Here is a 27,621-nt window from a genome sequence, read left to right as displayed (position 1 = left end):
TGTGAATGGAACTTTTCCTTCCAAATGAGCATAGACTCCCCAAGCTAGACACTGATCACACTACCTTGAATGCTTATCTTCAGTTTCTCAGTAAATGTCATGAGATCTTGACTCTTGCTGAGGATTCTTTCAGTCGCCCTGGCCACATGTTGGCTACTTGTTAACACTCTAGTGAGCTGATAGAAAATAAAGGTCTCAGGTTAGTTTGACTTGAATAATATGAAGCTTTGCTCTTCAAGTTGTCTCTTTTAAATAACAAAATATATTCCAGAATATAAATATTTACACTACCATATAAACCAACGTTAATATTTTGGGATTGAAAATTAAGTGGTTAATGAAATAATTTACTGCTACCTTTGTGTGAGATAAGATGACATATTTTCAAAAGCAGCCTAAGTGGTTATTATACTACAGATTCTCCCTGAATCTTTACTATGAAGATTCGATATTCACTTTATGACCCAAGTATACAGAATGTAGAAAGAAAAATCTTAACCAATGTTTATTGACCGTGAGAACTTAGTCAAGGAGTTATGAACATGGAGTCAGATAAACCAGGTTTTAGGCCCAGTTCTGCCATCCTGGAGCCCTAGATGGTAACATCTTCTAGCCTCATCAATAACCTGGGGTAATAACAGCACTTACCTCATGGACTTTATGAAGATGAAATTTGATGATGTATGTAAAGCTGGCAGCCCAGGGGCTGAGATTTAGCTGTCCTCGGCTGCTGTTTTTCATTAGGAATGTCATAATTTGTAAAAGGGAAGGTTGTAATTTCTAGGAGTGTAAAGTAACTCAGAATAGGTCTAAATGTGTTTTATAGTCAGTTTTCAAAGAGAATCTTCTTTAATGAATAGAGAGAATTTATTTAACCAGCTTATTATTTCCTTCCAAATGTTTGCTCGCTGAGGTACGTAGAGCCCACACGTAAGCCTTAAACTCGCCCCAAATCATTACTAATTTTAAATTAATAGGAGCCAAGCTAATAATTATTTTTAGAGTGCACACCACTGTGTATGTGTATAGATGTTGAGAGACAAAGAGTAGATTCACCAATGTATACACACATTGTTATATACATATTTAAGTACACATATACATATGCATGTGTGTATGAAATTCATAAGTGAAAATTATAAATTTGGCAATAAACCCCTTCCCCCCTCACCATCTGTGAATGAGGAAATTCCAATCATCCGATGTGGGATAAACAGACTAAATTCCCTGCTGACTTTAGAGCAAACTCACTTGCCATTCAAAATCAGAAAATCAGAAGCACATGGCCTAAAACTCAAATGTTGCACAAACACCACACAACTAACGCCAGACTGGCTCTGCCTAGTGAATTTCAGTGAGTGGTCCTGGTATTAGAGAAGTGCCTCTGAGCACCGAGCTCACCAAGTGCTTAGTTAATGCAGCTGATTTAGGAGAAGGAAGAAACCTCAGGAATCTTGCAATCCCACCCACCCCTTCATTCACAGGAGAAAATGATGGTCAAATGGAAAGGTGACTGCCCAACGGCTCCCTCAGCGGAGGTGATGATAGAAATTAAGCCAGGAGTCTTCCCCACTAACACATTTCTGTCAAGGTTAAAACTAATTTGATCATAACATCCCCAGAGCACAGCTCCTGAGAGGCAGAGGCTGCCCTGACCTAACTGGAACCTTCAAGAACGCCCCAATGCAATTGCTCACAAATGCTGGGTGGGAAGTGAACCCTTTGTGTAAAGAATTTACCTCACTTTGCAGGTCATCTGTTTGCTCTGTAACACCTGCGAGTTGAAGTTTTACCAGTTCCTGTTGTGCATTTCCTTTTAATAAAGACTCCTATAAAGAATGAAGAGAACAAATCACAATGCTTCAAAATAAATGTTCTGATTCACTAGTTATCAACTATTTTGTTCACAGAAAGAAATTCTTCTTTCCTTGAAATTGCTTCTACCTAATAAAAGAGTCACAAGCTAATCAACCCTACCTTCGCGATGCCCACCAGCCAATCAAGAGTGAGTATACAAATTAACCCAACAAAGATGGCGGGTTAATTTGCACACACTGCACACACAGGCTCTGAGCGGCCAGGGATGGGGTGAGACACTTGCATTGTTGCCATGGCAATAACACAGGCATTCAGCACCACCCCAGCTGCTCTGGGCCTCTGGCCAGCATGAGAAGGCAGAAAGGCAGCTTCAGGCCAGAGCAGAAAGGCTGCTCTGGCCAGAGTGAAGGTGGTGCTAGCAGCCAGGAGAATGAAGACTCATTCCTGCATGAATTTTCATTTGTGCATCGGGCCACTAGTTAAAAGATAAAATGAATCACATTTACTTAAGTTTTGATTATAGCAACATGCTCCCATCTGCCACCTTTTGCATTATATTCGCCATACATGCCTGGCCAGTGTGGCTCAGTTGTTGAATGTCGATCTTTGAACCAGAAGGTCACTGTTCAATTCTCGATCAGAGTACATGCCGAGGTTGTGGACTCGATCTCCAGTGTGAGGCAGACAGGAGGCAGTCAATCAATGATTCTCTCTCATCATTGATGTTTCTCTCTCTCTTTCTCTCTTCCTCTCTGAAATCAATAATATATATATATATATATATATATATATATATATATATACACACACACACACACACACACACACACACACACACACACACTAGATGCCCAGTGAACAAGATTCATGCACTGGGGGATCTCTTAGACCAGTGTTTCCCAACCTTCTCTCATGATGAGAATCACCTGGTGGAGTTGTTAAAACACAGATTCCTGAATCCCAACTAAGAAGTGCTAAACTAGAATTTTTGGGAACATATAGGTAAAATTGTATACTTAACTAGTGCTCTATAGACAGATTTATATACAGAGCACTAAGTTAGGTATGCAATTTTACCTATATGTTCTCAAAAATTCTAGTTTAGCACTTCTTAGTTGGGATTCAGGAATCTGTGTTTTAACAACTCCACCAGGTGATTCTCATCATGAGAGAAGGTTGGGAAACACTGTCTTAGACAACCTATGCCCACTTGCAGTCCAGGACCCTTGCTCCTTGTGCCTGCCTGCAACTGCTGTGCTCCTCAGCTGTAAGCCTGGATTCTGGCTGAGTGGCACTCCCCCTGTGGGTGTGCACTAACCACAAAGCTCTGGCACTGAGCGTCTGCCCCCTGGTTGTCAGTGCATGTCATAGTGACTGGTTGTTCTGCCTTCCAGTTGATTTGCATATTAGGGTTTTATTATATAGAATTCCCCAAGCATATATGTATGTATATATTATATATACCCATTCTTATATGAATTTAAATTATGTTTTGTTGTGCAGAATCTGTTACTCCTGCTATTCTTGGGTAAGTCTGGCTTAATTTCATTAGAGTCACATCAATTTTAACTATAATTGCTAACACTTTAAAAATTTCACTTTAAAAACTTATTAGGCTTAAAGGAAAAATACTTATTAGGCTAAAATATGAAAGCATTAAGTAAGTCTTCATAATCACTAACAATTAGTGCTTAATTTATGCCAATAGTCTTCTAATTTTTTACTTGCATGACTGTAGTTAAACCTTATAGCAACCCTATAAAATAGCTTTTTATTATGTGGGGGGTAATTAAGTGACTTGGTCAAGGTTGCTGTGTAATAACAATGAAAACAGTAAACAGTTAAGAGTTTACATTCTTAATCTACTGCATAACTTAGGTAAACATAAAAAGTTATTTAAAGGAATTGGCAAGTGGTTTAAATGGGAGCAAATCATTCAAAAATAGTTAAAATTGACGGATTCACAGATAAAAGGTAGGCTGACAGCTGTTGGAAGGGACTGGGGTTGGGTGAAGGGATTGAGAAAATAGGAGAGAAAAAACTCACGGACATCGATAATGGTGTGGTGATTTCTGGAGTAGAAGGGGTAGGGGAAGGTAGAGGATAGTATGGGGGAATAAATGGTGAACATGCCAAAACCGGTTTTGCTCAGTGGATAGAGTGTTGGCCTGTGGACTGAAGGGTTTTGGGTTTGATTCTGGTCAGGGGCACGTGCCCTGGTTGTGGGCACATCCCCTGTGGGGGTTGTGCAAGAGGCAGCTGATCGATGTTTCTCTCTCCTGGATATTTTTAACTCTCTATCCCTCTCTCTTCCTCTCTGTAAAAAAAAAATCAATAAAGTATATATTTTTTAAAATAATAAAAAATAAAAATAAATGGTGAACATACAATGTACAGATGATGTGTTGTGGAATTGTGTACCTGAAACCTATATAATTTTATTAACCAGTGTCACCACAATAAAGTCGATAAAAAGAAAAAAAATATTTAAGACAAGAATTCATCTGACTTGATAAATTTAAAATATAGTTATATACCTAGGACAACAAGTGATAAAAAAAAAATAGTATTTGTAGATAGATAGTGTCTATAGTGAGTGAAAAGTAATTTCATATTTCCTGCTTTTTATTTTAAAAATGAACACACACACAGGCACACTTGCCTAAGGAAATGTCTAGTCTAAGAAAAGCTTTTAACTAAAAAAGACAGTCAGGAATGACTATCCTTGATAAGTGAATTAATTATCTCAAATTCTAATGTATAGGTTTTAAGAAAAATGAAGAATTATATATTTTTTTCCAATTAGCATTAAAAATAGTAGAGTAGAATAATGCCAACTGAGTCTATTTCTTAACTTCCTCCACCATTTTTGGGGGAGATCCAGATCCTATTTGACTAAACATAAAACAGTGATATGCCCCTAGAGATTTTTATGTAATCTTCTAGGTTAAAAAAATGTTTGCAGCTAAAAATTAAGTTAAAAATAACGTATTTACAGAAAATAGTGATCTTTAGCATATTCTAGCATTAAAGAAGACACCACTCCAATTTATTTCCTATATTTGTATTAGGACAGCTATTTTCAAATAGCCAAAGGTTTGTCTTAAGGAGGAGCGAGTGCACTTTGCTTTATTCCGAAAGGTGAAGAACAACCCTGAGGTAGGATTTATAAAAAGGCATCTAATGAATAACTCTTAAACAATTAAGGGGTCCTACAGTAAAACAAGATAATGAGGTCACGTTCAAGGGAAGGCTGGACACTTCCCAGCAGTGCACATTGTGAATAAGGAAGCAGGGAGGACAGACAGAATGACTCCTACTGTCCAGCCCAACTCCATCTTGCTCAATGACACATCTTTGTACTCCCAGTACCTACCTGGAGATATTTGGTTGTATTTTCCAGGTTTGACAAAATTCCATATGGGACAGGAATGATGCTGGTGAGGTTCACAGAAAGACTGGCATCACCAATAGCATCTAAGTCATCCAGCAGCACACCTACACATTCGTCATCACAAGCTAAAAGAAAAAGAAAGTTAAATTAATGCAAAATGGTCTGCACATTTTCCCATGGGTGTGCATTAACCGCTTTATAATAACAACATAAAATCCTAACAAGGGCAAAGCATACTACAAGGCTTCCAGGAACAGAATCTCACACCACCTGCATCATGGGAGGTAAGCAGAGAATACTACTAAATCCCTATCCTCAGATGGTGACTCCAAGACTCAGATCAGTTAAGTGACTTCCCCGGTCACGCAGAAAGAAACATCTGATCCGAGTGAGTCCCAGGTCCGTTATATTAACAGCTCTAACTAACATTTGCAGTGCATCTGCTCGCTTGTGACTTGGACCAATGGCAACAAATTCCCAATGTGTTTCCTTGCAGAGCTTGGTCTATCATTTCCTGAGATAGTTTGGAAACACACCTTCAGCAAATTCAAGTGAAGGAGGCTGGGTGTGCTTTTGCTTAAGACAAACACATAAACAAAAGCTCTTGGGTGCCATGATCCTGACATTACTTCCCCCCACCCTCCATCTTCCCCATGAACCACTGAGAAGACATCCATAGATGAGCACTCATGTGCTTGCTATTAAAATAAATCAGAACTGGAAAAGATATCCACAGCAGCCAAGAATGAAGCCACCAGTGAAACCCGAGGAACACAAAGGACAGCCCACAAAGGTGTTCTCTCTCTGCGCTCATTCTTGACTCCATTAAAGGGCTATCAATGCAGATAAACTATGAAGCTGGAATGACTGTGCTGCTTAGAGTGCTAGAGAGGTAAATGCTGCTACCCTAGCACCTCTGCCTGGGCTCCACACGCACTACGAAAAGTTCAGTTTGGTAGAATACATAGCAACCGGTGCTTAGTGAGATCAGGACTTTCTCCTGCAGATGCCACAGGGCGCAGTCCTAGAAAAACAACAGGAACACTGTGGAGGAAAAGCCACCTTTAAACATTCAGGAAGGAAAATACCCACAAATACAACTGCTTTCCACCAGAAGGTGCCTGCGTTCACATTCCTCGCATCGGAGCCCCGAGGCCCCTGGCCTGCAGACGCACTGCCCAGTCCGGCGGTCGCAGTCCTGGTGAACGGAGCCATGCGGGCTGCAATCACACCTCTGGCAGGTGTCGCCAGGCATTCCGGGGTTCCCATAATAGCCCGAGGAGCATCTGCGGAAAGGAAAATGCGCAGGAACAGACAATAGTACCAATGCCAGTAAGATAATATATGAACCATTTCTGCCAAGTGAAGTGCAAAGAACACAGTCCCAGTTACCTCATTCTATAATTTATATCCTAAAAGGAGAAGGAGATGGCCATAGGAAGTGTACTTATCTTAATACATAGATTTTTTAAAATATATTTTATTGATTTTTTGCAGAGAGGAAGAAAGAGGGATAGAGAGTTAGAAACATGGATGAGAGAGAATCATTGATCAGCTGCCTCTTGCACACCCCCTACTGGGGATGTGCCTGCAACCGAGGTACATGCCCTTGACCAGAATCGAACCCGGGACCTTTCAGTCCGCAGGCCAACACTCTATCCACTGAGCCAAACCGGTTTCGGCAGATTTTGTTTTGCAATATCAATCATGCACAACCAAACTGATGACTCTCAAATCACTTTAGTAACTATGTCCTACGGTATAAAGCAGCAGCTGTGCCTTGCAGTTTCACATCCGAAGCCACCACATACCTCTCACAGTATTGTCCTTCGTAGCCCAGGGCACAGGCGTCACAGCGGAAATCGTGGTCACCTTCCAAGACACAAGTGGGACTAAAACTGAAAGAAAAACAATGTTGTTGTTTTTTTTAATTTTCAGATATACTATTTCAGCTCTTTCTTATGGGACTTGTTCATTACTCTTAGGGTACAAGACACTGTCTTGAATATTAAGTGATTACAGTGCACAGTTAGACAAGGTTTTTAGGGCTTACAATATAGTGAGCAAAAATATATTGGGGGAAATAAACATGGAATCAGTACTTGTGTACCTCTTGTATCCAAAAGACACTCATTAGACACATGTTCAGTGACAACCACGTGAGGGGAAGGAAGCAGATCTTATAGATTCCCCCTGATTAGTCACTAAGCTAGAAAGCTTCCCAGGTGAAGGGTCTTGTTCTGAGACTTAGGTGGAGAATTAGCTGACTAATTAGATGAAAAGGTGATTAGAGAGAGCTGTACATGATGATATGAGTAAGCATGAAAATCAGCATGGAAAAGAGAGCGGGACAAATGCTGGTGAATATAATGAGCTGTTAGGACAGGCAAGTAGGAACAGGTGGGGCAAAGGAAAGTAAAGAGTGGAGGGTGGAATTTGAAAATAAATGGACCTAAAAGTAGGGAGTTGTGTGGAGGACAATTTGAAGCAAAATGATAGAGCTGCTCAGAGTTTAATATCCACTCAGATAATGGACCCCCCACAGTCATGGACTTCTGCTTTTGGCTTATTCCTTTCTTTTCAACCTCTGCCTCCACGTTTGAAATTACCAATGCACCGTGCACCATCTAGAGGCTGATCTGGGTACTGCAAGCCATTGAAAAACACCACCAGGGCAATCAGGCGTTTGGGGGCCATTTAAGAGAAGTTCCAAGAATGATTGATTCTCTAGTAGCCTTACTTCACTTTTGATTTTTTTCCCCTCTTCAAACAGCAAAGGGACACACTTCAGTGGAAACATAAAACGTGTGGAAAACAAAACATACATTTTAGGGCCCTTAAGGTACATGGCTCATTACAAATGTCCGCAGACTCTTCCTAGCAATATTAACTTTAATTCATTATCATAGGCTCTGGGGATGGTTAGAAGCTTTTTGACTGAAAAAGTAAAATTTTCAAACATTACAGAAATGTCTTCCAAACATTTCTCTTGGCACATACAGTCATGGAGCTATGGATATGAATATAAACTTTTCCCCAAATAGCATCACATTATATAGTCACAATTAGGTAATCAATCAGCCATTTCCCCAATTTCATACCTATAGATATACCTTATTCTTTTCTCAGTGTTTGTGAAATATTTCACACTAGGTATGTACCACAATGTCTAACCATCCCCTGTAGACAGGTATTTCAGTTCCTGCACAGTTTCCCATGAGTATAAGCAATGATCAAATGTATCCATCTTTACACACCTATGCAAGTATTTCTGTAGTTTAGATTACAGGAGTGGAATTGAGTCAAATTTTATATACAGATTTAATACAAAACATTAATGGTAACAATAAATTTTAGGGTGCTTAATGGTGTACAAGGGAAGTTTACACAGTGCCTCTCATTTGGTATTCACTGTCAAGCATCGCTTTCTTGGAGATAATAAAAGAAAGAAGATTCAAATACTGAAAAGAGAACTTCATTTTAGTATACTCAATGTGTATATTTGATCTTTCTGTGTTTAATGCCATGTCAAATATTCTAAGCAATGATAAAATGATATTTATGAATTACAATTTTCATTAAAACCAAAGAGGACCCATGGATATTCCAACTTCCACTTAAAATGTCTGGTTCTTTTTGATGTGCAGATAATTCTACACAATCATCACGAGTGCCAGGTAGAACCTGGCCCCAATTTCATCACTATGTAGCATTTCTGGTATTCCATCCATCGTCACCAAATATAAATTCTAAACCTGTTCACTTACACTAAATAGGATCATAATTCCTTATATCATTATTCATAGAATTAATAATAAGTCACCTCTAGGCATACTGGATACCTAGGATGGAGGCTAACATTGGTCTTAAAAAACACCCCAAAAGAAACCCCAACAACCGAAAGTCCTTTCTTTAATTGGTTCCATTTTCACACCCCAATACCAACACAGAAACTTTGCTTTTGAAAGATTCTCTTCAAGTGCTCGTGAGAATTGGACAGTTTTTCTAAAATTAGCCTTTCTCAACACATGGAGAAATATTAGTGAAAAATAGACCATGTACTGACCCTGGAAACTGGGGCTGAAAATGGAATCACCCCCAGCTTCGGTGGGGCAGGTGTGCGGCGCATCTGCACAAGCTCACCTGGCAGGGCCGCTGTGAGGACAGGTGCACAGAGAGCAGTCGGTGGCCGAGCCCATCACCTTCCCATAGTGCCCGGGAGCACACACATCGCAGTGGTCGCCAGCCGTGTCGTCGCCGCAGTTCTGGGGCCCCATGTTTAAGAAGAGGGGAAAGGGGAAGTTGTTAGAAATCATCCTTATCTGGTATCAGCTAAGCACCACCACGTTTCATATCAGCTTGGTTTTTTTTTTTAATTCTTAGGGAAGGGAGTGTTTTCTTCAAGTTTGTTAAATCATGGAAACATTGCCAGCTCTGTGGCCTTCTTTCATTATAAAACTGCACTTATCCAATACAGCCTAGAAGTTACTAATACATTCTTCTTATGGAAAATATCCACAGAGCAGCTAGCTTTTGATCCTTAAAATTTGAATCTAAAATATACAGTGATTTAAAGTGATCTGAAGCACACTGGCTTTGCACATGGTTGGAGTTCAGTGATCACATGTAGGGAGTTGAAAGAGCAGAAGTGAATGAATAAATGACATGGGAAACAGACATGAGGGGAGAAAATACAGGGTTTTGGAGCAGCACCAATAGACTCCTGCAATAACCAAATCATGTCTAGTTAAATTTTATGTCATCATTTAGACCTTAAAGTAGGCTATTAAAAACATTTAACCTAAAAGACCAACCAGTTCTTGACATCGAGTCCAACACAAAACCCGCTTTTGTTTGGCCTTGGGTGCTGGACTGAGTCTGACTCAGTGATAGAAGCCACTGAGCAAATGCACTACCTCAGGCTTTATAGTGGGCAGCAAGAGAGGATGTGGAGAGAAACTTTTTATATGTTTGAAAAAGTACTTTCACATTTTTCTTATTAAAAATAATTCCAGTATATGTATTTTAAAATTGTATTCCTACTTTTCCTGATGAAAATAAATTTTACTGGGAAAATAAATTAAACTGGCATCTCTTTGGAAGTATAATTTGCAACCACTCTCTTAAAAAGAAAATGCGTGTAGAAAATATATATACTAGAGGCTCGGTGCATGAAATCTGTGCACTAGGGAGTAGGGGGAAGAGTGTCCCTCAGCCCACCTGTGCACTTTCGCAGTCTGGGAGGTCCAAAAGGGAGCAGGCCTAAGCAGTCCGTCAGACATCCTTAGTACTACAGAGGTAGGAGAGGCTCCTGCCACCACCTTTGGCTTCTGCTGAGTGGCGCTCCCACTGTGGAAGTGCACTGACCACTAGGGCGCAGCTCCTGCATTGAGTATCTGCCCCCTGGTGGTCAGATTGCATCATAGCGACCAATCATTCTGCTGTTAGGTTGATTTGCATATTAGCCTTTTACAGGTATGGATATGGATATGCATGTAGATATGGATATGGAGATAGAGATATGGCTGTTAAAGAATAAATATTAGATGGTGAACAGGACTGAAGCAGATTTTTTGGTTTTTGATTGGTAACACCAACTCCCCCTAACATATGAGCTCCCTGGTTTTCAAGACCCTAAAGAATCGAAGACAAGCTGCCCCAAAGAGTGGCAAGCAAATAAGAACCTGTTCATGGGAACTGACAGTGGGATGAGTTGGTTGCTCTGGGAAGTGCACAGAGAACCTGTCAATTTTTCAACTGGAAAAGGCTTAGTCCTATCTCTTGGAAGAGAGTAGCTGGGGAGAGGGAACCCCAGGGGATCTCTCTGCTCTTTGGTTTCCCCACCCCCTTTCATATCACATTTCTGATCAATCTCTTCTATGATAATACCAAAGGCCCAGTGACATGAAGAGAGAGAAAAATCCTACATGCTGGGTGACAAAATCAGATCCAAAAGGTCTTGACGCCCACCTATATTCTCACAAGTGCCTAGAGATTGCTTAAGAGACTTTGTCAAATGGAAATGAAATGGTTATACTGCACCACAAAAGAGGTCTCACAGATAAGACTGACGAGGCAGGTAAGGTCCCAAGTTCAAAGAGCAAGGTCCCAGGTGCTGAACTTGTGGAAAAAGTGTAAACATCTTAGTGTCTGGTCGGTTTGGGACCGGCAGCAGTGACTGAGCACTGGGCCCTGAGCATGCTTTCAGATAGATGCTGGCCTCACACCTGAGTATGGTGAATGCACTCAGAACTGTCAAAGGTGACCAGCATGTGCATGTACCCTGAGGGTGTTTGACTGAGAGGACTGAATACTCAGAGTCTTTGGACATGTGGAAGAAGAGTCTTGTCAAGTGTTTTTGCCAATAATGTGTTAAGATACCGCCACTTTTCATGACCACATTTGAGCTAGTGGCTTGTCTCCATGACTCCAAATACTAAAACCTATTGCAGATGATCTAAGGGCACCAGTCCCAGGAGCAACCAGGGCTGCCCAACGATGCATGGAGCTGTTGTGGGAGTGAGCGGGAGGTGTGTACATATACATTAAATAACCACTTGGCATGGATATTGTAGTTTAGTCTTAAGATCTGAAGGGACTCTGACAAAAACAGGTCTGTTGCAACCCTGAACTTCCAAGCTCTAAGCCCAGACACCATTTTCTGTTAGAGTGGATTTTGGTTATAGCAATTAGCAATACCTTGTAGGGACAAGCATAGAACACAGATCTTGCATAAAAAAGGGGGAAGAGCAAGAAACAAAATGTGTTCTGCTTAACACCGTGATTTATAATCGAGATTTATAATCTTTTGTCCAGTCTTCTGGCATTATGCGTGTCCACTGTGGTGTTACTGCAAAATTAACAGGCCCAGGGGAGGTCTCCTAGAGGTTCCAGGTCACATCTGGCCAACCATTCCCCAAGCAGGGAACTGTCCAGAAGCTATCCATCATGGTTTACGCTGGGAAGACTGCCACCGTCTTTCATGTTCTTTCTTAGTACAAACCAACAAGTCAGCTGAAGATCTTGGAACTTTGTTCTGGTGAACTCAGGCCAGGAAAGGCAAGGTCATAATTTAATGCCCCAGGAGTATCTAATCTTGTTAAAATAGTTAGCTGCAAATGTAGTCTGAAAGAACTGATCAACTTTTTAAACTGTTCATATGACCTCTGTCCTTATGATTGGCCAAGGGTTCTTTCCACTTAATTACATCTCAACTTTATGTTGCCTGAAATCAATTCTCCTTAAATCCTCAGATGATATTTTCCCCCTTTCTCTATTAGCACTCTCTTTTGCCTGGAGATAAGCTAATTAGGATGAATAAAATTTTTTCTTAATAGTGTTGCAGCTATTTGCATCCTCATTAAGTCCATTTTACCTTGGATGACTGGAATAATTCTTTAATTCCACATATATAATGGGGTTAGCAAAGGTTAACACATATCTTTTAATTGAGAAAAACCATGAAATACTTCAGTTTCTAAATTCACCTATGCACTGCTGTAATTTAGCAATTTCCCTTGTAGAAACTGTTTTTAAATTCCACATATGAAAGATGCTTCTCGGTAAAAGAAGAGGAAGGCAGGTCTAGTGTGACTGAAAGCCAGTTGGTCTTCATTCCTCTGGGCCACACCCAGGACCCCTAACACTTCCAGTGTGTCTCTCTCGGTGGACAGTCCATTTTTCTTCACTAAGTTATTTTATATGAGACAAGTTAGTCTTGGCACAATTTATATAGTTTACCAATGTTTCCACATGTTATTATAAAGGATGAGGTTTTAGGAGTAGGGAAGGAATATCCTGTTATCAATAAGGTCATGACAACTTAAGCAAAATCACGAGCACAAGAGATCGTGCTCAATCTGGAACACAAGACTTCTGTCTGGGTCACGTGGACCCTTACAGTGATAAGAGTTCTCCTTATGTCTCTGAGACCAAACTTGGTCTAGGGGAAGGTGTCTGAGAAGCAAATGTGTACTAAGACAGCCGCAAGAATAAAAATCATTTACAAATGCAAAAAGAGTGGAGAGAAATACATTTTTAACACTGGCATTAACTTATTTTTAATACTTCCAGGTGGCTCTTCAATTTTTAAAAAATATGTATATTTTTATTTATTTTAGAAAGAAAGGAAGGGAAAGGGATAGAAAGACACATAGATCAGCTGCCTCCTGCACTCCCCCTACTGGGGATTGAGCCCACAACCCAGGCATGTGCCCTGACCAGGAATCGAACTGGTAACTTCTTGGTTCATGGGTTGATGCTCAACCACTGAGCCACAAGGCTCGGCTGATCCTTCAAATTCTATTATGTAAAGTTCTCATCTACTGTGACTATAACCACCATCACCGTTAAGTATAAACTAGGCCCACTTAATCAATTCCAAAATTGAGGCCTGCAAAAAAATTCAAGGAAGCAAAAGATTCCATTAGCAATCTCAGACCACTTAGTTAAAAGCTTTCTGAAGAAAATACATGTGTATCTTACATTTAGCTAAATGTAAGCTCTCTCTAAACCAAGGGACTGGTGTGACTTTGAACCAGAAACTGTAATGCTCACTGCCGATTCTAACCTTCAAACAAGCACCCACCCAAACAGGCATACCAGACACTTCCCCGTTTCAGGGTCACAGGTGTCGCTGTGGTTGTTACAGTTGCAGGGCACACAAGGAGCAAGCAGAAGGCGAGGTCCCCTGTCACCACCTTCCGGAAGTTTCCCTCTGTAGTAACCAGGTGCACAGTCCTGAGAGTATGCAAAAGGAAAGAAAATGAATACAAATCCAATTTTAAATTGGGCAAAAAGTTTGAGTAGGCATTTTCCCCAAGACACACAAATGGCAATGAACACACGAGAAGATGCTCAACATTATAAATCACTAGGGAAATGCAAATCAAAACCATGACATACCACCTCATACCATTTGGATGGCTACTATAAAACAAAACAAACAAACAAACAAACAAAACACAGAAAAAAACAGGTGTTGCTAAGGAAGTGGAGAAACTGGAACCTGTGCTTTGCGAGAGGGAACATAAAATGGCGGAGTACTGTGGAGAGCAGTATGACAGCTCCTCAAAACTTAAAAACAGAACTACCACATGACCTAGCAATTCGACTGAGAAGCCAGGTTTGGAACTGAAAGCAGGGTTTGGAAAAATATTTGCATACCCATGTTCATAGCAGCATTATTCACAATAGCAAAAAGGTGAAACAACCTAAGTATCCTATTGATGGATTAATGGAGAGACAGAATACAGTCTATACATACAACAGAATATTTTTCAGCCTCAAAATGAAGCACATCCAGATACCCTGTGCGGCATGAATTAACCTTGAATGCATTATGCTAAGTAAATGAGCCAGTCATAAAAAGATAAACACTGTCGGTTCCACTCACGAGAGGCACTTAGAGTAGTCACATTCATAGATAGAGAAAACAGACTGGTGGTTGCCAAGGACTGTCAAGAAGGAAATGGGAGTTAGCGTCCAATGAGCACAGAGTTTTAGTTTTGCCAGGTGGATAAATCTAAAGATTGGCTGTACATCACTGGGGAGTGTACTTAACCTTACAAAACTGTACACTTGAAAATGGCTAAAATATATTTATACATATTTACCACATTAAAAAAATTAAGAGAAAATAATATAATATGACACAGATGCATTCTGTTCATCACTTAGAGCTGCTATAACATATTTCAACCCCAAACCAGGACATGGACATGCATCCCAGTCTCCCACCTGACATGAGAATCCAGCCGTGCCAGGAGGGCAGAGGCACTTCTCTAACAGCGAGGCCGGCTCCCTGCCCGGGGGCAGCTCATGCGCCTTTCTGCCGACCTCCAGGGAAACGTGTGAGATCCTGGGAAACCGTTGTGTTAAGAGGGGTGAGAGAAAACACCAATTTTTAGTCCTAGAAACGGCGCAGTAGGTAATGAAATGTACACATATATTACAGCCGTGCTTTCCTCAAGATTACAAAGGAAATTTGTGAAAGCGCGTTCATACCGTTCTTACACAGTGGAGGTTCTCAGGCCACATTTTAGACTTAAAAATCGTGTTACTGCTCTGGCTGGGTGGCTCAGTGTGTTGGAGCATCCTCCCATACACCAAAAGGTTTGGGGTTCAATTCCCAGTCAGGACACATACTTAGGTTGTAGGTTCAATCCCTGGTCAGGGTGCATATAGGAGGCAACAGATTGATGTTTCTCTCTCTCTCCCTCTCCCTCCCTCTAAAACCAATAAAAACATGTCCTTGAGTAAAGAATGAAAAAAAAAAAAAAAAGCAGTGTTACAGAAAATATACTTGAAAGACCTCCTGAAGTACCAGTTGGCCAAAAGTTAGTGGCCTCCTTTATGGGTTAAGTGAGTAGAGGACAGCATTTTTGATATGTTGCTTACAAAGAAATGAGCATTGTGGTTTAAGGGCAGAAAATAGCAGAACTTAAAAACATTTGTTTATATTTTTTCCTCATCTAAGACATTACCATTATGTACTTATATTTTATACCCATGTTGGTATGGGAGATGAATGCTCTATGTCATTTTTCATACATTTCACACTAATATTAAAATTTAATAAGGTTTTGGTGAAGAAGAGAAATACATATACTAATAAAAATAGGAGGTAATGGGGGTGAAGTGAATCAAATCTCATCAAACCCCTTCACTTTGCTTTCACATAAGAAAAACATTTTTAAATTCTAGAAGTTTCTAAGTACCTGCTTTGCTGTAGCCCTTGACCATAAGATGCTTTGATGAGAATGTACTCAATGTTGCTAAGAACAGACATAAAATCTGCACGTGTGACAGGCTCTTCAGAAACAGAATTAAAATATTTCCAATAATTCTGTGGACGGGAAACACATTCAATGAAAAATTCAGAGTTACAAATTATCTGAAGCACACAAACTTACAAAGAAAGTGATTATTTTACATATTTCTCCAAAAATGAACCCAGTTCTGTGTATGCCACTAAGTTTAATTAAAAGGACGGCCTCCTGTCACCTCCCAGGGGCAGCAGTGCCAGTCTCAGAGATCCACACACGTCCCCGTGGCAGCCACAGTGGCTGGTCAGCCACTGCCCAGAATCAAGCAAGTACAAAGACTTCTTACCATTATGGCCATATAGCTAGAGAGTTGTGTACCAACATAAAGGATTTAAATGCAATCCCCACTAAATTAACATAAGCCTTATATCAGTGTCTTGAGAATAGGAATTTGATTTCATTTTTAGAAATCTTGTTAAACCCATTAGAATTTTGATGCCAGGCTCTCTGAGATCACTCTCTTACTAGCCGCTTACTGACAGCATTATGTCCACAGCAAAGCTCGTGCCTTTGAGGGGCTTATATGAGAAGAGTACAGGATCACCTCTTTCATTTCAACTTCTTGCTCTCGCCTCACTCCGTTCTCTGGTGCAGGTGCATCCATGTAGATGACTTGCTTTCTGGTCCGGCCGCCTCTGATGAGCACCTGAGGCTCAAGGTTGAAGGTGCCCAGGCCATCGGAGGAATAGAAGGCCAGGCTGTACGTCAGTTTGCCACCATAGGCCAGGAGCTACCAAAGAGTAAACTATTATTTACTTCCCTGACACAGCATTGGTTTAAAAATATTTCATTACAAGCTTGCTGCCATTTAGAAATCTTGCATCTTAAAAATACATCCCATGGGTGGAATATGCTGTCTGGAATTTACTTCCCTCTAATTCTACTTAATGACAGATTGAGTTCACTTAAGCTATAGTCCTTTTTTTGTTAAGTGATTTTTATGAAGTTTTTAAAAATTAAATTTATTGGGGTAACACTGGTTAATAACATTCTATAATTTTCAGGTGTCAACATTATAATCCAACATCTGTGCATGCTTTTGTGTGCCCCCACCCAAAGGCTAGCTTCCTTCCTTTACTATTATATTTAATATTTGATTGCTTTACCCAATTTACCTTCCCCTCACCCCACCTCTATACTCATATATGGACTATAGAACAGGTTTGTTTTTTTGAGGCACAGTTGGCTGTAGAAAGCCATATATATTTAATGTATGTAACTTGATGAGTTTTGGGATAAGTATACACCTGTGAAACCATCACCCCCATCACAGTCCCATCCATCACCTCCCTCAGCTTCCTCTTGATGACACTGACAAAAAGGTAAGTTCCAAAATAACAGTCAATGTAGCAATGGTCCCAATTATTTCCAAGCTTCTTTGAATTACAAATTACCTATCTCTGTAAGCTCACTGAATGTAAATTTGCACATTTTAACGATCAAGGTGAATTCACACACAGATTCCAATGTTTACATAAACAAAAATGCAAGTAATGCCTTCAAGATTCTTTCCCCCAAACTGGATGATTTCTGAGGAAGACCTTGTAGGCATAGCAGCCAGGCTTGTATTGAGCTTTTATCAGTAAAAAAAATAATAATAATATGTTTTGAATGACTGCTTTAAGAAAGAAAAAGAAATTATGGTTTGAATTTTTTTTTTAAATATATTTTATTGATTTTTTACAGAGAGGAAAGGAGAGAGATAGAGAGCCAGAAATATCGATGAGATAGAAACATCGACCAGCCGCCTCCTACACACTCCCCACCGGAGACATGCCTGCAACCAACGTACATGCCCTTGACCGGAATTGAACCCAGGACCTTTCAGTCTGTAGACGGATGCTCTACCACTGAGCCAAATCGGTTTCTGCTATGGTTTGAATTTTTAAAAGACTATAAAATTAATCCATATATTTAGGAGGATTTTTATAAGTGTTAAATTTTTCCATCCCCACTCGGAAGAGGAAATGAATAAGCTCTTCAGTGAAGGATAAGCCAGCACAGTCTGTAGTGGTTCAAATGACACCCGTATCCCCGGGAGCGTGCACGGCTCTCACCTGGGTGGGGGCCTCACCTGGTCTCCCTGGAACTGCTCGGGCAGCCGCCAGTAAAACGGCTCTGCGTCGACGTGCCGCCTGACAGTCACAGCATCCAGGAGCACGTCAGGGGCCTGGTAATACACCCCCTGGGTCGTGCCCTGGAGGTTACTCTGAGAAACCACTCGCAGAAGAGGCTGATCTGGACCCAGTGTTATCTAGTCATGGAAAGGAGGAAAGATGCACCTTAGAACATGACCTGACTCCATGCCTTTGCTTTGCCAGATTCTACCACTATTTCCCAGACAAGACAGCTTCATCATTAAAACCTCAATAATGAGCACTTTTCCTTTAAACTTAAACATGTGGATTAAAATGACCGGAAAGTGTTTTAAGCATTTAGGGTCAAACTGTTGCTGGGGTTAATGCTCAGTTATATAGAGACCTTGGAGATGTTGCAGTTTATCTCCTCTTCAACTAAAGCTTTTGATAGACCAGCTAAGGAACAATACTGAATGCTTTAAGTTCCAGCTCCATATATTTCTTTGGACAGCAGAAGCAGAATTCTGATTCATAAGAAACCCAAATTAGTGTCTCAGTATTTCCCATGCCATAAAATCAAAATTTAATGTAAGAGCTTGAATTTTCTCCTTAGCACCACCCGAATCCCAAAGGTTCAGGCTTAAAACCAGTACATGTTAACTTCATGTCTAACTTACTGGTGTCCTCACATAACCCTCCAGCTCCCAGCAGAGCTGTGACAGCCCAAAGCAGAAGCATGGGGTGCAGCCCTGAGGGTTGTTAGCATGGAGAGCGTAGGTACCGGCACGACACTCATTGCATTGAAGGCCAAGGACATTTTCCTAAAGGGGAAGAAATAATAGACTCATTTTTAGCTGAAATAATATAGATTTCTGAAGAAACAGACATGAAATAAACCAAACCATCTAAATAAGTTTGGGTTAACAAACATCTCTGAACTACCTGTTCCTTAGGCAAGTTCCTTACCTTCTCTGGGGATCAGTTCTCTCAAAAACAAAAGCAGTGACTTCCAAACATAGTTGATGACCAGAATCATCTTGAACACTTTAGAAAAATACAGAATCCCTGATGAGAACCTCCTGGAGGGGACCCAGAATCCTTCTGGAGGTCCCAGGTGACTCTGATGATGGGTCAGTATGGAGAAGCATGAAAGAGAACTGTTCAGGCCATGCATAACGAGAACTGCTGTCATGGATAGGGAAGCCAATGGTATTCACGGATGTTTCCATTACTCCCTGGCCATAGTATGTATATGAGTTTTCCCTGTCTCATCACCAGTCACTAATCACCACTACCGTCTGGCTTCCTTCACGCCAGACCCAGAGAAGGACCAGAGAAGGTGGCCAATGACCTCCTTATAACAAAGCACTATGGGAAAACTAATGGAAATATGTGGAATTAAGCATGAGGTTGAAATCTTACCCCCTGGGAAAATAAAGAAACACAAATTTCCTTTCGTCTTCTAGCACATACAAAGAACTAATTACTTACCAGCTCTAAAATTACAAGTCTTCTTAACTCTGTGTATCTATTTTACCTGTCTGTCCAAGACAAATCAACTACTCAGCCAACTGAAGCACATGATAGAAAACTCAGTGTTTCTCAAATCAGTTTCATCATCTAACTTGTAATAACCAGTAAAGAGCCCATTTAAAGAATCATTCATAGTTCTAGAAGAGTAAAACACATACTTACTCAGACCTAGAAGGCAGTTTCAGCTCATTAGGAGAAGCTTGAAGCCTAGTGCTTAAACAGTTAAAAGCCCAAAAGTCATAATGCTGAGTGAGAGAGAGGAAAAAAGTGGAGTGCCAAGGACCCATACCTTGCAAGAGCAGGTACCAGTTCCTTGTGCACAGCTGCAAAGACCCTGTTCCTCATCACAGGTGTCCACCACGGTCCCTCTCAGGTCACAGTCACAGGCCACACAGTCTGGAAAGTCCCTGAAACCCAGGGAGCACTGATGGCAGCTCGGTCCGCCAAAGATGGGCTTACACTGGCAATGGCCCGTGAGCACATCGCACTGATGACTGGCTGACCCTCCACTACTGCAGTTGCAGGCCTGAAAGAAAAATCTTAAATAAATAAATACAAAGGCAGCTTCTACATCCTCATGTACACACACTGGGATTACAGGAAAACACTACATGTGGGGAAATCATACAAATAAATGGTCTCTCTCCATGTTGCCATATGGATTCACTTCCCCACATGCCAGCAGGAGGCAGGGGCTGCTGGACATCTGTGCATTTTTGTGGCACATGCTCATGGGGCCAAGACTGTGACTAGAAATTCAATCTGCTTAGTACGTCCAAACATTCTTTTAGAAGCCAAGTAATGTTTCCATTTTCAAAACACAAACTATATCCAAGTTTAACTGAAGAAAGTTACATAGAAAATTGGAACCCTGCCCTGCCAGCATAGCTCAGTGGTTGAGCGCTTGACCTATGAACCAGGATGTCATGGTTCGATTGCCTGGGTAGTGAACACGATCCCCAGTGTGGGGCATGCAGGAGGCAGCTGATCAATGATTCTCCCACATCATTAATATTTCTACCTCTCTCTTCCTCTCCCTTCCTCTCTGAAATTAATAAAAATATTTTTTTTTCCAAAAAGCAAATTGGAAACCTGGAAGACTAGCCATAAGCCCTCCAGTAAAGTGAGTTATGCCCTTATCCTGAAAGATAGCATACATTGCAGAGTATATTTTAAAGGCACTAAAATATATATATATTTTTTTATCTTTTAGCCATCAATTCCACAGCTAGATTCTTGAAAATTTAGAATGATGTATTTTAAGGGTGCAGCTTTTATCACTTTGATTCCCACAAAATCCACATTTACTTTTAAATATAGCTATTCAAAAAGGTAAAAAAATCAAGCTAACAGTAAAAGAAGAGGAATGAAACTTGTTACAGCAAAGCAGTTCTCAGGTAAGAAGATGCGGAGATCAGAGCACACACCTGGCATCCGAGCTCCAGGTCATAGCCCCAGTATCCGTCCTCACATTCTTCACATCTCACGCCTCGAGTGTGAGGAGGGCAGACACACTCCCCTGACTCTGGGTCACATGTGTTCTGAGTGTGAGCGCAGTCACAGGCTACGGCAAAGACAGACGGTGGTGTTACAGGGCAGCACACCTTGGGCCACGGAAGGGGTAAGAGCTGATGCTACAAATTACTCCCTTTTATTAATAATCCAAAAGAGACCACATGATTCCCGAGACCCCTTTTGTGTCTCGTGGGAGGTGGTGGCTCCTCCCAGTCAAGAAAAGCTGCCGGAAGAGAGGTCATCAGGACGCAGCGGGAGAAAGAAAAGAGTGGACCAGGGTGGGAAGGGGGTGAGGGGAAAGACAGAGTTAGTATTTGGCAAGCCAGTTCTGTATGCCAAATGCCGTGTTACAGACAATGCACCACTTTAAAAATAACTCCTGGATGGAGACTATAATTAGCTTCTCCGTTTTACAAAGGAAGAAACTACAGCTAAAGCCAAGCTAAGTAATTAATGTAAGCTCACACAATTAGCAGAACCTGACCCAAGGTTATGGCCGTACCCAGAATAGGGAAACAGAGAAGAGGTATGGAATCCTGCGTGTCAAAAAGAGAAAGAGTAAGGGCACTTCACAGACTCAGGAGTAGAGGAAGGGCCTGAAGAAAAGTCTGGGAATACGATACAGTCTCGATGATGAATTCGAACGCTTACGTGTACAGCCACCGTTCTGGAACGCGTAGAAGCCACGCGCACACCTGTCGCACCGCTTCCCAGCCACGCCCGGCACACAGTGACACTGGCCTTCCTCCGTGCAGGCCTCCGACAGGGAGCCTGACGGGCTGCAGTTACAGGGCAGGCAGCCGAGCCCCGTGTCCAGCCCGTAATAGCCAGGCTGTTTCGCAGAAGGGGTAGAACACGTGTTAACAAGGGACTGACAGTACTAGAATGTTGTCCAAATCAAACATAGCATGTTTCATATAATTATAGAGTGTCTGTGACATCATTCTTTTGTAAACTGCAAACACCCTCCCTAGATAGGGAAGCACAGTACAACCAGTTAGCTCTAGACAGCAGTCACGGATTCCCTGTGTTTGAACCAAGGTGTCAATTATAGACACGCTGACAGATACTTTATTTTTATTTTTTTCTGACAGATATTTTAATTGCATGCAATGACCGCAGGCATCTTACCAAGCACTGGTCACACTGCTGTCCAGTCACACGTGCTCTGCAGCTGCACAGCCCGGTCTCAGGATGGCAGACATCAGAGACGGAGCCCTTCCCATGGCATTCACAGGCTGGCGCACACAAACAAACTGCTCATTTCCCGTAAAGTTACAGTCAGATCCCACAGTCCCCAAAGGAAAACTTGTAAACATTCGCATTTTAGGTCACAAAACTTTAAAAAAAAAATGCATATATTACTTTGCAATAACTTTAAATATTTAGTACTTTTCTGAAGAGAAAGGAAAAATAGGATTGGTATTATAGAAGAAGTCATCCCAGAGAATAATTAGCAAACTAACCTGACCAATTTCATCAATTCCTTGAAATTTTAAAAATGAACCACTAATGTATATCCACAAAGTTTCATTAAAAAATATGCAATGAAGATTTCAAAATCAATTTAACCATTTGCTCTCATTCCAATTATATCTATTTTAAAGCTCAGCTATGCCAATGTGGATAAATATGATATTCCATAATTTAATGAAAAATACTTCCCTGTTCTAACTGATGAGTCATTTGTAGTTTGAATATACTTACCTTCAGGCCAGACTTTTCTGTCTTATCTACTATTACAATGCTGATGAGACAGGTACAAAATGCCCCACCTTTTAAAGTGATGCAATGTAATGGGTCCAAGAAATGTTTAATTGATATTCATTCCACAGCTGTCAATATGTTCCTTACTTAAAATGTTTAGTAAGCTCACTGAAAAAATATCCCAGGGACATATACTATTAATGAATACTTGGATTCAGCAAGTGCACCACCTCAGTCATAAGGTACAGTGATGTGAAGAAGAAAAAAACTGCAAATATCTTAAGTGCACACACACCCATGTGGCAGCACACTGCAGTGGGAGGCAGAGCCCTGGAAACACTGGGAGTTGAAGGTGGAAGGTCAGAGAAAGGCGGGATTTGCCTCCTTGACTGACTATGGCCCTAAAGGCCTCTCTGTCTGAGATAGCTAAGGGCCAAGCCCCAAAACCTGCTGAAATCATTGAAACCAACCAATTCTAAACCTGTCTACCCTGCCTGGCCCTTTTCTCCTGTGGAAACCACAAGTAAGGCTCTAGCCCACGTGTCCCCTCCTGACCAACCAGGATGCTTCCCACATGGCAACCCCATGCTGGCATCTGTGAGTAACAAACTGTGTCCTCAATGCTAGTTGTCTCGGATCTGCTGGCCTTGCCATATTTAAATAATAATAAAACCTGAATTTTAAACATTCCTCACTGTCCAACCATCCTCAAAGGTCTCCCACTGAAAACGCGCGCGCACACACCACACACACACACATGTCCTCCCCCCTCCACACACACACCCTTAACTTTCTCTCCAAGGTTCCATCTCCCAGAGGCCTATCCTCTCCCTCCCTTCTCCTTAGCAGGCTCTGTCCTGGCACCTTATCTGCTAAAACAACTCCCCCAAAGCCTCCAGGGACTTCCCAAGTACAAGTTCAGTGAGCAGATTCTCAGTCTTCACCTTGCCGTACCTTTCTTCGGGCTGGGACCCTCTGACCACTCTCTCTCTCTCTCTGGGACCTCTCTTAGCAAGGTTTCTGCACACCCACTCATTGGTTTCTCCCTGTTTTTTCCCTCTTCACCTCCCGCTCTGTGTCTCACCTACCGCTTTCCCTTCCTCAGGGGAAAATTCAAAGTTCACTCCAAGTATGATCATCACAAAACATGGATGATGCTGATAACAAATCATGTTTATCACACTATGTGCCAGTCAGTTTGCGCCTGTCAGAATTTAGGCAATATTTCATTTAATCTTTGTAACAAACATAGGAGGAAAGCATTATCATTTTCCGCATGAAATCTAAACCTTAGAAAGATATGGAACTTGCCATAGGTCACACAACTTCCATATCCTTCTATAACAATTATAATACCAATTATAAATTAAAAATTGTTGATGTTAGAAGTAATGCTAATTTAAAGTAGTTGCCAATTATAGAATTTCAATTTTGTTATCCCTTTGACTTCTCAGAAAGATCTTAATATATACCTATGATTATGTCCATTTTATGTATAAGGAAATAGTGGCTCAGAGAGGTTAATACATTTGCCTGAGGCTACACAGTTGGTCAGTAATAAACCCTGGACTCTACCCTATGTTAGTCAGACTCCAAAACCTAAGGGCATCCCATGGGTGCGTCTCCTCCACACCATCATGTGTAGCTCCCCAAAAGACTCAGATCATAAATTTCCAGCTCCTATTGTAGTACTTAGGAATTCAGGAAATAAAAAGTGCCTGGAAGTAACAGATACTTAATAAATGGCCAAGATGAAAAGAAACAACATGAGTACTGTAAAAGCATTCCATAAACTTTGAAGGCTTAAAAAATACAAGTTAACCTATGTATTTATATGTTTAGATTGATATGATAAACAATCAGATGGTAAGCTATCATGGTGGCCACACTGCTGAAGATCAGGTTGACTGGCCCAGGTCTATAAAACCTTGTTCTGTGGATGTGTGCCTGTAAAAATATTTTTCTGTATCTCTAGCACCCTCTTGTGTTTCTACATTGTAATAGCACAGTAGGCCTTTCGAATTTATAGGAAAATTATCCCAAAAAAATTTAAAATTGACATTTTAGATCTTTCACTCTTTCAAGAACTGTGCAAAAACATAAAAATCTGAGAGCCTTTGGGCTTTAATTCTGTCATATAAGACACAGGAAAATCTACTTTTCCTCAATGAGTGATTCTGCCTGATCCATAATTTCAAGGACCTAAGCAGGAACCTGCAGGGCAATGTGGGATCGCTGGGTCAGGCACAGGCCGCTAAGACATGCCAGTTTCCAGGGCTAGAGTCTCCCTGTTTCCCACGCCACATCTGCAAATCCCATTTGCTTCCTGAAACCCCTTAGTACCTCCCTCACAGACTTGACAGGCTTTGAGCATCACTCTTGCTTCAATGCAGTCCCTGGGAGTGGGGCCCAGCACTTTGTAAAGTCCCACTTTCTCCTCAGCTGGGAACATGCATCTTGTCCAGACCATCTGACCTTCAAGTGGAGTAACTTATCAAACGGCCGTAAGGACGGCTCAAGTATGGGGTCTATACCCGGCATTAACACAGGACCCACTCAGATAAAGCTACCTCAGCACCCTGTGACACCTGTAAGAAAATGGATAGAAAATACAGGGTCATGAGGCATGGACTGACTTCACGGCCCATACACTCACCTCGGCAATTTTTAGCAGTCACAGCATCTCCGTAGAAGCCGTCAGCACACCGCTCACAGTGGGCGCCATCCGTGTTCCCAATGCACCGCAGACATTCCCCAGTGACGGAGTCACAGTGACCGGCCTCCAAGGGGTCTACATTCCCGCTGCAGTTGCAGGGAACACAGGATTCCCCAGGCACTGTTGGGTTTCCGTAGTAACCGTCTGCGCATCTGCGTCAAACATCAAAGGAGGGATCCAAATAAATTCAATTTCTCTTGACATTCCCCTACCATCCAGGGGTTTTTCTGAATGGATAATCAATCAGACAGAGTCCTGTTACATAAGATTTACTGTGAAAGGAATGCACCTCCAAGTTCAGGCATTCACACATTTATTGGAGCCATAAATCCAAGGGAATGTGTGCTTGGCCCTGACACTCAGGGATGTCACCCTCTCCCACCGACTGTAACCAGACTCTGCACTGAGACTGACAGATGGGAACAGACAGCATGGGCCTTCAGGATCCAGGAGACAGCTATTAATCAAACCACCACCCCCATGGAATTACTCAGGGTAATGGGATATTCAAATGTGTGAACTGTAAATACCGACTCCTCCGTGCTCCCCTTGTTATTCCTGAGAACTCAGATTAGCTCAAGGAGCCCAAACAATTCCCAGGAAGTTCCAACATTAATTTTTAGTTGATATGCTGGCTTTCCTATATAATTACATGAAACGAAAATTACATACCAAAACTCTAAACCCACACTTAACTACACACTTAACAATAAACACATAGACTTTATTAAAATAAACTTTGAATGCAACTTTTGGAAACAGTTGAGCGATGCAGTGTACCTCTCGCACCAAGTCCCTGAGTAGCCTGGGGCGCACTGATCACACACCACTTCATCTCCATCGTCTAGGTGGCACGTGGGGCTAAAACTGTTGAAACATTAGAAGTGAAAGCAATTTCCCAGTGGATTGTGTAGAATTTCTAAAAAGTTTTAAGTGCCTAATTTCTACCACTCCTGACCTTACAAACTCGGAGTCCTCACAGTCAAGCCTATGGGCACCAGATCCTCACACCTGCTCATCCCTCAACCCAGAGTACACTTCTCCCCCTCTCTGCCTGGATTTGCCCAGTTGAACCCCAATGCTCAGCTGTCACCTCCTCCAGGAGGCCTGCTCTGAGTTCCTCTCCTCTGGGTTCCCTGGCTGGGTCTGCCTGCCTCAGAGCCCAGGCCACACAGGCCAAGAGTGAGCTGACTTACACACTTCAGTTGTTACATTTCCCCAAGGCCCCCTCTGCTGATCCAGGTCCCTTCAAACTAGTCCTCAGTCTTGGGGAGGCCTGTGAAGGGGCATATAGGGATGGATAAGAGTCCCTCACAATGTCATCCCAGTAGCCCTCATTGTATGTTTTATACACTGGAGTTTCAAATAAAAATCCCCATGGGGGAATTTCTGGATGTGGATGGAGGAAGTTCTAAAGGGTAAAGCAGTGAGGGAGAGGGGCTTTCAAACAGCTGGCCTGCAGGAAGCACAGCCCCGCATGATGTGTAAGGCCTTGCACCTGACTGTCTCTTCCACCTGCCCTTGCGCCTGTGCTCCGACCACCTGCAATCCTCAGTCCTCATACGGATCTGCTGATGTTGCTGCTGCCCATACTCAGTTCCTGTCCAGGATGCCCTTCTCTGCTGCCTTCAAGTTCCTTCTCACCCTTCAAGACTCAGATCAAGAGCATCCTCAGAATCGTTCCTGGACAATTCCCACTGTACAGTAGACATTCCTCCTCTGTGGACATGACCACAATGTAGAATCTGAGGGAGGGCAGCCACACTGAACAGTTTGATACTCAGAGTACCTACCACAATACCCAGTATATCGTAGGTGTGCAACCAATATTTTTAGTAAATTGAATGAAGTCCACTCATTCTCAATGAGCTGAATGTTTTGATCATTATATCAAACCCTTTTAAAGCCCACAAACATGTTTAATTCATCTCTGTATCCCCTATACCTCCGAGCCCAGTAGTAGGCACACAGTATATACTTTATGAAAGAATTGATGATCAAGTTTAGACCAAAAGGGAAATAAAGTATGCCAAT

At 41.7% G+C, this 27,621-nt stretch overlaps 1 protein-coding gene across 1 annotated transcript in view; it reads right to left on the bottom strand.

Annotated features, from left to right (window-relative positions):
* The window catches only part of LAMA1 (laminin subunit alpha 1), a 130,762-nt gene that overhangs the window by 39,564 nt on the left and 63,577 nt on the right, over window positions 1-27,621 (bottom strand). The window contains exons 18-35 of the mRNA XM_036419056.2: window positions 26,368-26,454; window positions 25,528-25,739; window positions 22,296-22,402; window positions 21,816-21,996; window positions 21,077-21,213; window positions 19,939-20,175; window positions 18,794-18,937; window positions 18,113-18,292; window positions 16,583-16,768; window positions 15,931-16,058; window positions 14,951-15,071; window positions 13,814-13,951; window positions 9,356-9,477; window positions 7,024-7,110; window positions 6,305-6,498; window positions 5,195-5,337; window positions 1,740-1,829; window positions 65-176 (exon numbers count right to left, since the gene is read on the bottom strand). Of these exons, the coding sequence (XP_036274949.1) occupies window positions 65-176; window positions 1,740-1,829; window positions 5,195-5,337; window positions 6,305-6,498; window positions 7,024-7,110; window positions 9,356-9,477; window positions 13,814-13,951; window positions 14,951-15,071; window positions 15,931-16,058; window positions 16,583-16,768; window positions 18,113-18,292; window positions 18,794-18,937; window positions 19,939-20,175; window positions 21,077-21,213; window positions 21,816-21,996; window positions 22,296-22,402; window positions 25,528-25,739; window positions 26,368-26,454 (2,606 nt within the window). The remainder of the gene's footprint in view (window positions 1-64; window positions 177-1,739; window positions 1,830-5,194; window positions 5,338-6,304; window positions 6,499-7,023; window positions 7,111-9,355; window positions 9,478-13,813; window positions 13,952-14,950; window positions 15,072-15,930; window positions 16,059-16,582; window positions 16,769-18,112; window positions 18,293-18,793; window positions 18,938-19,938; window positions 20,176-21,076; window positions 21,214-21,815; window positions 21,997-22,295; window positions 22,403-25,527; window positions 25,740-26,367; window positions 26,455-27,621) is intronic.

This window comes from Pipistrellus kuhlii, unplaced genomic scaffold (assembly GCF_014108245.1).
Source record: "Pipistrellus kuhlii isolate mPipKuh1 unplaced genomic scaffold, mPipKuh1.p scaffold_m20_p_6, whole genome shotgun sequence".
Taxonomy (NCBI): Eukaryota; Metazoa; Chordata; class Mammalia; order Chiroptera; family Vespertilionidae; genus Pipistrellus; species Pipistrellus kuhlii.
This window is presented reverse-complemented; position numbering and strand designations above follow the sequence as displayed.